General features: G+C 42.8%; 1 protein-coding gene across 2 annotated transcripts in view; it reads right to left on the bottom strand.

Annotated features, from left to right (window-relative positions):
- The window catches only part of CNKSR3 (CNKSR family member 3), an 84,024-nt gene that overhangs the window by 27,430 nt on the left and 40,513 nt on the right, over positions 1-16,081 (bottom strand). For both annotated transcript variants that reach the window (XM_021693698.1, XM_044917699.1), the window contains exon 2: positions 4,351-4,514. In XM_021693698.1, coding sequence (XP_021549373.1) covers positions 4,351-4,514 — 164 coding nt within the window. The remainder of the gene's footprint in view (positions 1-4,350; positions 4,515-16,081) is intronic.

Here is a 16,081-nt window from a genome sequence, read left to right as displayed (position 1 = left end):
TCATCATGCTTTTTAAACCCAGAGAATCAAAGACTCACAAGTGAATGGATAAAGAGCCACATGACCAGCTTGTTTTGAAGGACTTGTGACTGATTAAAGGGAACTGTCCCCTCATTCAGTCAATTACTCAGCCTGCCAACTTCTATCAAGAGTTCTGAACTAAAAGCAGGAAAGTCAGCTTTCTAGAATCAGTGTCACCAGAAATGACTTGGAACTCTTATTACTACACACAACATTTACTTCTTGAACTCAAAGAGGAGTAAATGCATTTTAGTGTTGCAAGAAGTGTTAAACCTCAATCTCCTACAAACCTACCATTTCTAATATTAAAATAAAGGGGAAGTGTAGCTTCTTGTTAACTGGTTCTTTTCCTTTCCATTCAGTGGGCTCTGAATCTGGTTTCCCACCCAAAACAAATCATAGGACTGGAAGGAGGGACAGATGCAGCTATGATGGAGTACAATTTTAACAAGATAGAAAGGAGCAAAGAAGGACAATTCCTTCTCTCCCCGCCCCCCATTCCACACAAGAAGAGAACAAGAAACTGATTATATTCGCTCAAGAGAACCTCTAATGTAGAAACATAATCAGGAAAGGATTATTGACTTAAGTGCCCCACAATGAAAAACAGAAAATGAATAATTACTCACACCAGATTTGATTACCTTCATTAATCTTTTCCCTCAAACTTGTCCCATTCAGAAATTGCACTAAAAGTATCAAGAAGATACAAACCAAGTAAGAAATGAAATGAGTCTCTGAAAATCTATACACATACACAAACCCTTCCACTGAGATCCCGCTTCATTAGAGGTAAGCCATCAGGGGGTTATTTCCTGGTCTGGCTAAGAAATCACACAGGAGACAGGAGAGAAGGAAAAAGGCAGAGTCTCACTCTTCTGGTGCCTTCATTATACACATTTTAGCTAAAGATGAATTTTCTCCTTCTCTTCTACCTTCTTGTCCCATTCCTCCCGACCCTGTCCATGATCTAACATATGTGATTAAGGAGTGCCAGAGAAAACACAATCGAAACCATCCCACTGACTTGGCTCAGTTCAGTCACAACCTAAGAGATGTATTCCACATTTTTTCCAAAAGGCATTTAATACACTCATAAGCAAGATCCAGTTAAATTCAGACTGTCAGCAAAGATTACTCTTCCGGCATGATTTTTCCCCATAAAGAAGGATAACATGTTTTCATGATTTGCCATAGATGTAGGTAAAGGAGGAAATGAATCATCTCAGGGATATACAAGTGCACAGAAGTGCCCTGGCCAGGTAAATACATTACAGGTATTTCATTTAATCATACATTTAGGTGGCATCGCCTAACATGTGTTACTGATCCCTACTTTGTTCACTTTCTCAACCTACTTCAACCTTAAAAATATGGGGCACCTGGGGGGCTCGGTTGTTAAGCGTCTGACTCAGGTCTTGATCTCATCAGGATCGTGAGAGGGAGCCCTTGCAACCGGTTCTGTGCTTGGCATGGAGTCTTGCTTGAGATTCTCTCTTTCTCCCCCTTTGCACATGCACGGGTTCTCTCTCTCTCTCCAAAACAAATAAAATCTTTAAGACATGTATATAATATTTTATATTTAATTATAAAATATTTAATTAATTTATATATAATTATATATATGCACCTGCCTTGGTAACTAGGGTTTGGTTGATTTCGCAATGAAAATCGGTTACAATTATACTTGTTCTTACTCTCGATCGCACCCTCCAGACCAGTGCTAGTCAACAGAACTTGTTGCAAGTATGAAAATGTTCTCTATGTGCACTGTCCAAATATGGTAGATACTAGCCACCAGTAGCTATGAGCCCTTGAAATGCAGCTTAGTGTGATCGAGGAAGTGAATTTTATTTCATTTTAATTTATTTTAATTTAAATATTTGCACGTAGCGAATAGTTGTCCTACTGGAAAGAGCAGCTCTAGAGTCTGCCCCAGATAGGTGGAGAAAAACTGGGCTCAGACTCTGAATTCAATCCTCAGAAGTGGTCTTGGTTCAGCCTCATGATACAAGTCCATGGTCAATATCTGCAAAAGGCAGTGGTGTTCTCTCCTGGTTCTCTTCTCTATCCATGACTAGCTATCTGTGGGCCATCTGCTCACCGGTTTTGGAATCTTTACCAATAGCTATTCCCTATGTTAGGTTTTTATCCATTCTATCTGCCCCGTTCTTTCCAGAACTTTCCAGTGGTTGTTTTTTCCTCTCTTTCTTCTACATTCTATTCATTTCCTGTCCATCACAAAACCAACATCCACCAAACTAAGTTTACGTGACAACCTCTTTTATAACCCCAGGGCCAACTGCAAATATACATGAACTGCCCAAGGGTTGGGTTGTTCAAGGCAAAGAATTATCACCAATTTATATATACAAAGATCTTATAGTGTAAATAGATTAAACAGATAGTATAATAATTAACATATGCATTTCAATAGGAACATTTTATGAGGATATTACATCAAGATGAAAAAGATATTTTAATCAAACCCTCTAAAACCCTCCCCAACCCAGAAAAGGCACACTCATTTGAGAGCCCCCCTGTGCCCCTCCTGTCAAATGCGTTCACTGGCACTCTGCTGCACAAAGCATGTCCAGAATGAGTTTGAGGTCAAACTTTGTCTGCAAAGGAAATTAGAAGGAAATTGTAGGAGATAAAATGCAGCTTTAGGTTCTGGCATTTGTCCAGCTTTGTTCATTTCAGTCCAATATTTTAAGAGGTAGGGAAGGGGCAAGAGCAGAGAGGCAGTTGTTATGTTTATTACCTGGCTTGCTATACACCACGTGCCTCAAATCGACCCTTCCTCCTCACCTCTCATATTGTGGACTCCAAAGTCATTTACCTCAAAGCCCTTCCTCGAAGTTGAAAGAGACAAATCAAATGAGCAGAAAAGATGGAAAAGTGAGCTTCCCAGAAAGTACAATAAAAGTAAACTCAAACATGTTTCACTGTATATAAGAAAACCATACAGCCTTAATAATAAACAGGACTCTAAGACATCTTCTGGGCAATGCAACAGACACGTTAGAGTCCTGCCACATCCAGAGAGTGTTACTGTACAGATGGGGAAAACAGACACCCCCGTTTCCCTGGAGGTCACAGAGTGAGGAGTGTAGCAGAGCCAGGATTAGAATGCAGAAAGCCTGCCTCCCAGGCCAACACTCACACCACTTGGCCACCGCGTCTCCCCTGTGGCAGCTCATTTATCAACCACAAATAATTTGCCCATTACTTTTGTAAACAAGAGCAGCGCATCTCAGAGCGGGAGACAAAGCTCTGTCCATTTTAAGAAGAAGAATATGCACAATGTGGCAAGTGTTACATAATCAACGGAACGCAGACCAGCAACGGCAAAATAATCGGGAGCACATTCTTTCCCACCATTCTCAGTGATGTAATTGTATATACCCCTGGCTCAGGTTCATGGCATTACTTAACCCAGCCTGAATGCTGCGGAGCGGGTCCAGATCCTGACAGCTGGGGAAACTGCATCCTGGACATGGCACCGTAACACACGGACGTGGATCCCACCGCACGGCAGCCAGTTTGTAAACACAATGCCCTCACAGATACTTTTAGCCCACGCCTAAAAAAGTCACTCACGCAGCCACGGGTGTCGTGCAAGAGTCAGAACCTGGCAGGACTGAACTCATTTATGTTCAAGCCAAAGCTCAAGCATCTGCAAAGTGTATCTATGTTCACATTTTTTCCCATCTAGCTACCATTTCATAGGTTGGTGACTGCAAGCATGAGCATCGGTTATTTAAATATCACAAATACCTGGGAAACATAAAAAAGCTTTTCATAGTGACAAAAACAGACATGAAAATCAGAACCTATTTCTCATTTTAGTTTAGAAGATGCCACCGGCGTTCAGGATGATCTCCCTCTTTGTACTCTCCACACAAGATAAGAAAATGAAACTAACACTGACTTTTTTCTGTAAAAGGTAAGCTTCTCCTTAAAGGGCAAGACAGTAAATACACTGGACTCTGGGGGACCACAGGGTCCCTGGTCCAACTACTCCACTCTACTGCTGTAGCCGGAGAGTAGTCACAGACAACAGATGAACGGGCGTGGCTGTGTGCCGATAAAACTTTATTGACAAAAATAATGGGCCAGGCTTAACCTGCAGGCCAGTTTGCCCCCTCCTCACCTAGAAAACGATTCCTTTTCTTCCTTTTTTATGTTGCCTTCAGCTCATGCTTCACTTCAATGGAGCATTAATACAAAACGATGCTACACACCAAATCGCGAACATTGAGGATTTAAGCGAGTAAGGTTCTAGAGGACATCATCATGGCACAGATCATCTTTTCCTGAACTCACCAGCGCACAGAGAAGGTCGACAGCCTCCAACACAAGTTCCTGGTGTCCAATTCGCGTGACCCCCAGCTCCTCAAGATCCTGATGGGAAATCTGCAGCAGCTGCTCTCCATTTATCTTCTCCCGTTCAAACTTGTGGACATACTGCTGCAGGCAATCATCTAACCCTACCAAAAAAAGCAGAAGTCCATTATTGTCATTTTGTTACCTTTACTCAAAACACTGCCCACGGTTAAATCCACCTCAGGAATCTCCATTACGCTCCAACTATTCAATTGTCTATACGATGTATATCCCACCTGATGGACACTTTTCATGTGTGTCATTACCTTGTCATCTCAAACAGATCTGCAATGTGCAGCTTACGATTTTCAAATGGATTTAGCAGCTTTATGACGGTTACCTTCCCATTCCCTTTCAACTAAAAGAATAAACACTAAACCCTTGCCGACTTGGAAATGCTGGTTATGTGTACTAGACATATGTTTGTTTGCTAGGCAGTTTGCTAGGCAGTTTGTTTGCTAGGCTGGGATGGGACATCGGCCCTGTCCTAGCCCATGTGATCCCAGTGGACTTGCCAATCAAGATGCTTTGCCACAGTCGCTGGCCACAATATTCTGGCCAGTTATAGGCTGGTCATTTATAGGCTCAAGGATGATAATCAAAATCTTCCCTGATATTTGATATATGGACACAGGAAGACAGAGGCTCTTCCTTTCCAGTTGGAAGTCATAAGGATACAACTTTGGGGATGCTGGCAGTCATTTTTCTCATCAATTTTCTGAAAACAAATCCATTTGAGAGAAAGAAAATGCTCCAATAATATCCTATATGCTCCTGGATCTAACTCCACTTAAGGATATTTCTAGTCCTATGATTTTTCACTTAAATTGAAATAAATTCCCGTTCCAGCTTAAGCTTGTTTGTGTTGGGTTTCTGTCCCTTGCAGCTGAAAAAGTTCTGATGAATACAGAATCCAAAGGAGAAGATACCAGCAGTGGTACCAGAGAAAGGCAATGGTCAGTGGGTTTGCTCATGGGACTTTTTCCAGGTCAAATACTACTGTCGAGAGTGTTGTATTTTAATGCTCTTCTATAATGATTAAAATATGTAAAGTAGGTAAGCCTCACAGACCTTGGGGTTACTTATGCCTATATAGAGAACTCGCTGGTCAACTTGTTTCAATGGTTTTACTGGAATAAAACTTCACACTGAATCAATTGGTCTATTCAAGCCTAATAATAAAAGCCACCTCAGTGTTTTCAACAATGAGGCTTATGAAATTTTAATCCCAACACAGAGGATGAAAATTCAATTTAGCTAGCATAAAGTATGTGGAAGGCAAGCGGCTGTCCTCTGCCACCCTCAAACACACGCATGCACACACACGCACACACTCACACACACACCTCATTTCATTGAGCCCTCTGCTGTGTGGGTACTCTGCACTAGAAAAAGTAGGCACAAGGTCCAGTACTTGGTTTTGGCAATACTAATGTCTGCGGATCTTAGAAGCTGATGTGCTAGGCTAAATGGTACCTCTGCCCCACAAACTTTCACCATTTGCCTCCTGAGAAGATAATAAAAAGAAGACTGTCCTTATAACTATTGGGGACCCCAGCACATACAGGAAGAGGAGGTAAGAAAAAATCATTTTAAGGTGATCCGTTGGAACCCACCCATCTTCCCTCAAGTAACATCTATCTCGCCGAGAGGCTCCATCACACAGCGAGCAAGAGTAGAGACACTGACATAAACCCAGGTCCACTTTGACGGCTGCGAGCCAGACGTCCACCAGGGCACGCGAGTCAGACAGGCACTGGAGGCTACCCAAGGCGACAGGTGTGGAGGCGGATGCCCCCCCGCCCCAGGGCTGCAGGGGCTGCGTGTCAGAGCCCCGCCACCCAGGGTCGTCTACAGAGGGTCGGCATCTATCTGCAATGAGCAATAGTGACAAGCACCAAGAGCCAAGGAAAGCCTCCTGACAGCTTCCCTTCCCAATTTATAGATGCCTAAATTAGGGTGCATGGGGGCTACATAACCTGTCCACAGCCACACAGCTGGTAAGATGTCAAGAGAAAGATTTTTAGAGCCATCTTCTTCAGCTTGCTATAAGCAGAAAAGGCCTCAAATTCAAATCAAGGCCTATTTGACACAAGCTCTGCTCTTTCACATTCTACCCGGGAAACGTGGGATTATAAAAACGCTTCTCTAAGCATCTTCCCAAATAAGCACTCAGGTCTAATTACAAACACTTATTAAGAGAGAATCATGAAAACTTAGAGGTACTTAGAAGGTACTGTCATTGAATCCAAACAACTAGGAAAGTACAAACAAAAGTCTTCATTACTATGAATTTTCACCCTAAATCCCTTAGCCAGGTCTAAGCCAGATCACGAGCAATATATCCTGCAATCTCCTCTCCATCGGGATGTCCTCGTCCCTTGCCCATTTTTAAGCTTTAAAAGGAATTTTTGTTGTAATTGTCATAAAAGTTTAGGACAACCATGTTATACATTTAAACTTTGTTATGGCTGAATTGTGTCTCCCCGAAATTGTATGTTGAAGTCCTAACCCCTAGTGCTCAGAAAGTGACTGTATTTGGAGATAAAGCTTTAAAGATGTGATTAAGTTAAAATGAGATCATCAGGATGGGCCCTAATCCAAAATGACTGGTGTCCTTATAAGAAGAGGAGACACACACGGAGGCGAGACCGCGTGAAGACACGGGGAGAGAAAGCTATTTACAAGCCAAGGAGAGAGGCCACAAAAGAAGCCAACCCTTCCAACACCAGGATCTCAGGCTCCCAGCCTCTGGAGCCGGGAGGAAATAAACTTTTGTTGTCTCATGACCCAGTCCGTGGTGCTCTTTTATGGCAGCCCCATTAAACCAACACAAGTGTAACAGCGTTTCAGTTCCTTGTCATCCACATGTCATAAACTCTTTCTTAAACAAAACAAACAAGGACCAGGGACCGGCAGAATTGAAATTCATGTTTACTGTGATGGGCAAGTTCATTGTACAAAGTAAAGCATAAAACAGAGATTCCTATTTTCATGTGCAGAATAAATTAGTCCATTAAAATTAAAGGGAAGAAACCATGCACCATGGATGTTCGTTGAACTTCATCCCTGAGTAATAAGTAGAAATAAAGATGAGGCCAGATTCCTCTTTTAATTAACTGAAGAATTTCACTGAGGGAACAGGGTTTCAGAGGTAGCCTGAAAGCATGAGGCAATACTCTGGACACAGAGAAAGTTGGGGGGAGGTGCAATAAGGGATCTTGATAGGACCAAGGTTGTAAATATGATCAGAACTTGAAGAAAACAGAAGAACATTTCCCTGAAAGGGGGGCCAGAATGTCCTTGAGGATTCTGGGGGAATATAAATGACCTAACCTCAAATAATCAAAAGATCCCTGACATGTAGAATTATCAAGTAGGAATGCCATGTTGCTACCTACCTAAAAACAGCATCTGCAGTGGCATAAAGACTTCTTCCCAAGAGACACATATGTTGAATATGCTAGGTTTTAAATAATATTGCCCCCAGTCTTATTATTCCAATATGCTATGGCCTATTATTCACATCCCACTGATCAGAATACAGTTAAACATTTGTCAACAGCTAAATTAAACTATTATGCGGTCCCACAAAGGATGGGGAAATCCCCAATTTCAAGTAAACTGATCTAATCATTTTAGAATTCACAATACATGCTTTGACCTATTTGTCACATGTACCTATCTGCCAGATCCTTGCTTCGAGGAATTTACAGAACGTCTAGCAGAACAGAGAGAAACACACATCATTAAATAAAATTAAACACATTCCATTTACACAAATTAAACACATAATTCAATGTGAAAGAATCAGGAAGGAAAAGGAAAGGGAGCTCCCAAAGAATGCAAACCACAAGGGAAGGAGGCCCAGACTCCCTTCACTGTCCCCAAATCTGGCAGTGAATACTCTTAAACTTTCAAAGAAATCCCAAGTGGGAGAAGGAAAACAAGCAACCTCTCTCCCCAGATATAGAAGGAGACAGGGCAGCAGTTAAAGAGCCTGAGTACGGTACTAGTCCCACTTGCTTACGGGAGCAAGTGACTTAGTTCCCTGGTTTGTAAGACAGGGATACCAGCGCTACCCACTGCACAGATCCGTAACAAGCCTGAAATGTTAGTTATTTGTAATGCGCTGAGAACACTATGAAGCACACGGTAATTACTCTAATGTGATTTATTCAGCTCCTCAATTTCCTCAGTGTTCAGAATAAAAGTTGCTAGGGAGACACAGAAAGCCCCAAATGCCTAGGTAGCCCCTCCTCAGAAACACAGTAAACTAGAGATTATCACTGTCCTCCCCAGGAGGTGTTCCCAAACATGGGAGCCTGCCATCATCATCATCATCGATTCCACCCAAAAATGTTTTCTGATTGAGACCAGAATAGAAGCACCAAGAAAGCAGAGGCTTCCCTTTGTTCATTGTTTATCCCCTAGCATCTAGAAGACAGCCAGTGCTTAATAATATCTGTGAATAAGTGAAGGCATGAAGAAAGACAAGGAACTTCACAAAATTATTAATGTCACACCAATGTACAAGCCACCTGATTTTACTTCCCTATGCAAGTGAGTAACTAGAGAGAAAGAAACTACGGTCGGTGATACCATCTACGGGTATGTGCTGTAAGTCTCAATGTTGCAAAATTAAAGAAGATCACTTCTACATTAAGGAAAGGATCATACACAAAACAAAATCCCAAAGTAAAATTCCAGTCTTTGACAAGATACTTGTCCCATACTAAAAATTATTTTTTATTAATTAATTAATCTGTCTAAAATGTGGGAGGGCTTGTGTCCATGAAGATGAAGAAGTTAGAGTAAATGCTCCACTACAGAAAATATAGAGCTATTCTCTAATCAGGTCACTGACTAGATCACCCTCTGTTCTGCAGGTGAGGCCCACTGGAAGGACCTCCCAATGGCTATGCTTTGGGCCTATATGCTCAAGGCAGCAAAAACTATAATTCTACAAATACAGTGAGCCCACAGTGGTCTTACAGCATTTTATACCTAGTACTTTTGACCACTGAAGCATGTTTTAACCAGAGGGTTTTGTTTTGTTTGATTCAGAAATTGGTTTAGCTAACGCTTATAAACTCATGTCTTATCTAGGACTTTTAAGGGCCACAAGTGACAGATGGTACCAACAGGATCAGGGATACTGTGTTCTTCAACCAAGGGGATCAATTACAGATCACACAAATTCAATTTAATTCAACACAATTTATGGAGCAACTAACTACCAAGTGCAAGGCCTTCCACTACAAAGGAGATGAGGACTTAGGAACAGGTCAGTTCTTGATGATCTGAACTGGAGGAAAGGAAACAAGACTTGGTCATACATTTATACCTAAAGAAAATATTCTTGGAATTCCCAGCCCTTTTAAAAACATTAAACAGTAAAGACCTGACATCAAAGCTCTTCTGCCTTCCCAGCTGGCTGACACTCCTGATCCACTATGTTGTATTATCTCCCAAACATGGTCCTTTGCTAAGGATAAAAGAAAAAAAAAAAAAAATCAGGTTTCAAACCAAAACTCAGTGTGGTATGGTTTCTATGTGGGCATAATGTGATTAACGGAGCAAAACTAATTTCACAGCATGGTGTACTGGTAAAACCTCCAAGTGCCCTTTTAATGAAGTGAGCCATCCAACTATATCCCTTTGGAATGACTTTCTTTTGTCACCCTTGTTTTGTTGATATCTCTAGGCTTTAATTTTAAAACTAGCTGATAAAACTGGTTTAAATATAGCAATCTGAGTTTCGGCAATAACACCATGTTTGAGACACAGAAGTGTGTAATTTTAAAGGATTGAGGAATTCTTTTTGCCTGGTTGGACAGGCCCTTGACTGACCTGTCCTAAAGAGTCAAAACTACAACCAGTGTCTCTAGGTAACAGGGGAAGACCGGGGCCCAAGGGCCACCTCTTGGGGGCAGCCTGAGACAGTAGAGCACACACCCAGCTGTGCTAATGGTCTTTGTACCTGCTAAGGCCTCTGATGCAGGCAGTTCTTCCCTCTAGTTTAGAGGGACCCAATTTGGGGCTCCTGGGTGGCTCAGTCGGTTAAACGTCTGCCTCTGGCTCAGGTCATGATCCCACAGTCCCAGGATCAAGTTGGGCGCCCTGCTCAGCAGGGAGTCTGCTTCTCTCTTGCTCCCCACCCCCCACTCATGCTCTCGCTCTCTCTCTAATAAGTAAAATATTAAAAAAAAAAAAAAAAAGAAGGACCCAATTTCCTCACAACCCCATCCTCTTTGTCCCCTGTCAGCCTATCCTATATCCATTCAGAGGGAAGAAACTGCAAGCACACACCCCCTTCTTTGGCTCAGGATGCACTGTCCTCCCTCACAGAGCTCAAGAGGACAAGGAGTAGCATGGAAAGCAATGAAGATAATACAAGTACAGCAAATTATCAAAAATGGTAGAATTGATGTTTCTAAGCAATGATAATCAGATCTAACGAGAATCACTTGAAATGTGGCATCACACCCTGTGTTAATGAAGAATCACACCCTAAATATATATTTGGCTTTGTGATTTTTTTTTAAAAAAAAGTTTTTATCTTTAGCTTTTCCTTTGGAATTGTCTATTTCTTATGTTAGGTTTTACTGTATCCCTTCCCTAGGTCCCCTCCATCCCATGTTACTGTCATAGCTAAACCCTCTTGCCTAGGTTTCCACGGTAATCTAGAAACTGGCTGCCATGGTCAGTCCCCTCTCTCTTAATTCATTGTCCACAATTCCGTCTCAGCAAAACCACCCTATCCTTTACAGATCCAAGTCCCTGAGCTCAGCCCTGGAGGGCCTGTCCTCTTCCAACCTTCCCTGTACTCCCACTTTTCTACGACATTCATCCTTCTGGTGAGAATGTAGAAAATGCCCACTTTGCTGAGTTTCTCCAAAAGGAACAAAAGCATAACTCCCAGTTAGCAAATACAGCTCACAGCCCAAATTCGGTCCACTGCTGGGTTTTGTAAGTCAAGTTTTATAGGAACACAGCCACATTCTTTGGCATACCTACTGCCTCCGGCAGCTTTCACGCTACAGTGACAGAACTCAGTGACAGAGACCCAACGGCCCACAAGGCCTAAAATATTTACTATTTGGCCTTCTACCAACCCCTGGTATAACTAACAGCAGTGATGAGAACAAAGTGATGATCAATCTGCCAAGTGGAAAAGTAGACGAGACTGGAATTTAAGTGAATCTGGTTTTTTTCTTTTTATATTTTTGAAAGAATCATTTTATGTAATTACATTGAATTAAAAAGCAGAGAAAATGTTATCTCCCCTCCCCTACAAAAATCCTAACCATGTTTTAGGACACCCCTTACAACTTTTTATCCACTTTATTATTTCCTTTGGGTCAGTTTTTGGGTTTTGTTTGTTTGTTTGTTTTTCTAGGCATGATTAAATTCACCAACTTTCAACTCGACAATGAGTTTTTTTGACAAATTACATATAGTCATGTAACCACACCACAATCATGATATAAACATTTCTATCACCCCAAAAAAAGCTCCCTTTGCTGGTCAGTTCCCTCCCCACAGCCCCTGGCAGTCACTGATCTGCTTTCTATCAAAAGGAACTGATTTCTTATTCTGGACTTTACTCCATGGCCTTTAACCCTACTCTGGTTAAACCACTTTGACGTCCAGCCCTTGGGCTCCTCACACACGTATGAGCTGGCCTGGATTAGGACCAACCCCCACGCGCACCACTACTCACAGCTCTGATTTTTTCAGTCATCCTGCCACACTTCTGGTTAAATATAATTTGAAGAAAGGGGACCACAACACAATGTCTTGAAAACTAGATTAGAGGACCGCTTGGTTCCTTCCAGGTCTTAAGTGTATGTTCCTATAACATGTCTGAGCTAGCACGAGTTACCTTCATTTATAATAGCCAAGTATGAAGAAGGGAAATAAACCGCCCAGAAACTTAAATCTCAAACATCCTCAGAGCTAAAAATAATGAGCAGGAGAATGAACTTGGTCTTGGGGAAAACTCTGTCAGGTTTTCTGCCCCGACTAGAGTCCGAGCATACACAGCCATCCCTAAGGCCTCTGCTACCTTCAAAGCACGGGCTGTATAAAACCCAAACACATGGAAAGATCCAGCAGTGGGAGCCCTGGGAGCCCAATTAGGAACCAACTGTATCTGTGGAATGGAGCAACTGCTTTGGAGGAGGGACAGGCTACTGGACATTTTTTTAGGGCACCAAGCTAAGAGCACAGTAAGGCCGAGGGCAAAGTAAAAGCTTGTGCTCTTAATCATTTTGGAAAAGCTGGTCCACACATCACTAAAGAGCTACCCACTGTATAGCAACAAACTCGGGCTTCAATTTCTCACAAGAAACAACAACAGGGAGAGCAGAGGGCAGTCAGTATTTTGTTTCTAAAGCAAACTCCGCTTTCTTGTTAGGAACTCATGTCGTCTAAGACTTCTGTCACTCCCAAGACATCAGAAAATGTAACCAAGAAACAACTGCTCTTTGGGTTTCACTACCAAAGCAGACGATCCGTCACCGAAACAAAACTTGGAAATAGCAAACCTATCCCTGCCAGGATAATTTAAGGAAGTAAAAAGAGAAAGACTACCTTAGTTCAAGGATTCAAGTTACCCAGAAAACAGTCAGTCAAATGGCCTGCCCTCATTTGAGGTTTCTGCACTGGTAAGGAATGCCTTACGGCTGGCAATTTTCACTGCGTCAAAGTTGTAGGTCTTGCAGTCTGACCCTGTCCTCTCCTATCCCTCCAGCAAATCCAGCACAACACTGTGAAAGGGACCCATCCTGCCGTCCCTTGAGTGTCCTGAGCCTAGCCATGAAGGGAGAAGTGCCCAGAGCGGGGACAGGGGAGATGAAAGTTTGGAAATCATCTTTTTCAGGAGATACTTATCCAGATCTAAATCACTAGAAAAGAACTGACAAATGCAAATTCTGATGCAAATCAGAATCAACCAAAGAACTGATGATCTAAAAAGATGATCAGAATTCAGAATATAATGGCAGGCCTAACTGTTCAGCTCTGAGTTCTCCTGCCTTGACTGCCGCCCTCCAAAAAGCATCCTGAATATGAAAGGTAACATTGAAGGCAGGGAAGAAACTTGACATTAACTTCTATGTCTGAGGGTGTCTACATGTGTCTGTGTGTATACCTGCTTATACAAATGTTTACTACTAGATGTTCAACACAAAATGCAAAACAATTTTTTGGATTCTAAAAACAAAAAGTCGTGGAGAGGAACATAAGAGATTCCACAATGCTCTGGGGTACTTTCCAAGGTTGGCTGGTGTAATTCAGTAACCAAACCATTGTATCCACTTCTGCAATACTTGGACCAAAGGGGGGGTGGGGAGGAGCAAGATGTGCAAGAGGAGAAAATAACGTACTTCAAGTTATGCTTTCCCCCTCCTCTAACACAACTTATTCTGCCAAAACTCTAAATTAGATTTGCTCTAAAACCAAGCATTGGCTACAGCTCTTGTCATTCGCATGCTTATGATGAACGGAGGGAAGAATGAGCTATTCCCCCCACACAGCAAGTCTAAGTTTACAGCACAGGGGAGAATCAACTCGGCAGGTGGACCAGGCGGTGGTCATGCCAGCAAGCCTGGAAGCCAGCCTTCAGCTCTGCCCATCGCCTGGGTGTCCATGCTGCCCAGGGAAAAGCACCCTGGTGCGGAGGGGAGCATGCAACACATCCGTCACTTCTGTTCCACTTGGGCCCATCAGGATTTCCAGGGGGAAACTGCCACTCATCTAGCCCTCTACTATCACTGCCCTCATCGCTTCCAAGGGCACAGTCCCAACAGCTGGGCTGCATGTTAAATGAAGCCCCTGGGTTAAGAGGAGGCTGCAGGGTTTACAGAGCACCTGCATGCACAATATCTCATTGCTCCATGCAATGACCCTTGGGAGGATGCTGGTCAGCTTATAATTACCTCCACTCCACTGATGAGGAAGCCAAAATGAGAGAGTGGGTTCCCCAGGACACTGGGCCAGTTAAAGGGCAAGACTACGGTAGAACCTAGACCTCAACCCAGCACCCAAATCCTTGTAGGGTCTGAGGTGGTCAAAGAAGAAATGAAAGGATGGAAAAGTGACTTAATTAAGTACATTAATTCACAGGCTATGTTTTAGGTATCATGCTGAGCACCACAGAAATGCTGTAACATTACAAGTGATGTTCAAGTAATTTAAGATTAAAGGACTGTAAGCAAAGCAAGGAAAGGGCTGTTATTAAGCCTACTTTACAGGCCAGGATCAGCAGCAAGGCAGAGTCATTAACGAATAGGGCCTCTGGGGCCAGACTGCCTGGATTCAGCTCTGCTACTTCCCAGCTGTGTGACCTTGGGCAAGTTACTTAACCTCTCTGTGCCTCAGTTTTTTTAATCTACAAAATGGAAAGGACAGGAGTACCTATCTTGTGGGGTTATCTGCATGATTAAACATGTTAAATATTCTTAAAGCACTTACAAATATAATGATAGGCACACAGTAAGTGATATTTAAGTGTTTGTGAAAATAAAAATTTTAAGGTTTTTTGTTTGTTTGTTTGTGTTTTTTTAAAGACCAGAAACTGGGGCTCAGGGAGCTTTTAAGCAACTGACCTGAAGTCACACAACCAATAAGAAGTAGGGTCAGGATTTAAACCACTGGTGAGCACTGAAGCGGAGCACGGGAACCCATGTGGGACCGGGGGAGCTGGAGGTCTGATGGCAAGACACTGACGTCATCAGCAGCTGATGCTTTTTTGTACTACGGCAGGAGATGGGGGCAGGGGGGTGCTCTGATACAGGGAGGGTAGAAAAAAGCCCAAACAGCTGCTTATTTGGGGACAGCTGCCTGGGGCAATGCCTCTGGTTGTAAGGCATTATCAGTCTTTTCTGATTTTTTTTTTAAAGATTTTATTTATTTCTTTGAGAGAGAGAGTGTGTGAGTGAGTGAGAGAGAGAGAGAGAAAGAAGGAGAGTGGGGCAGGGGGAGAGGAAGAAGCCGACTCCCTGCTGAGCAGGGAGCCCGACTTGGGGCTCGATCCCAGGACCCCAGGATCATGACCTGAGCTGAAGGCAGAAGCTTAACCCACTGAGCCACCCAGGCGCCCCTTCTCTGATTTTTTAAATGACAGCTTTACTGAGATATAATGCACATACCATACAATTCACCTACTACATTCACAAGTCAATGAGTTTGGGTATATTCAGAGTTGTGCAACATAACCACAACCGATCTTAGTACATTTTCAAACCGCCCCCCAACACACACCCACAAAACCCATTTTACACCCCCCACCCCCACCACTAGGCAACCACTGATCTATTTTCTAAGTCTGTGGATTTGCCTGGTTATTTCACATAATGGATTCTAGACATTTCCACTAAACTGAATCCTACAATATATGGTTTTTTGTGATTGGCCTCTTTCATATAATATAATGTTGTCAAGGCTCATTAAAGCCTTCTCAAGGGCGCCTGGGTGGCTCAGTTGGTTAGGCGACTGCCTTCGGCTCAGGTCATGATCCTGGAGTCCTGGGATCGAGTCCCGCATCGGGCTCCTTGCTCGGCAGGGGGTCTGCTTCTCCCTCTGACCCTCCCCCTTCTCATGTGCTCTCTCATTCTCTCTCTCAAATAAATAAATAAAATCTTAAAAAAAAAAAAAAATTAAAAAA

This window comes from Neomonachus schauinslandi, chromosome 8, assembly GCF_002201575.2.
Source record: "Neomonachus schauinslandi chromosome 8, ASM220157v2, whole genome shotgun sequence".
Classification (NCBI taxonomy): domain Eukaryota; kingdom Metazoa; phylum Chordata; class Mammalia; order Carnivora; family Phocidae; genus Neomonachus; species Neomonachus schauinslandi.
Note: the sequence above shows the minus strand (reverse complement) of the source record. Positions and strands in the feature narration are given on the sequence as shown.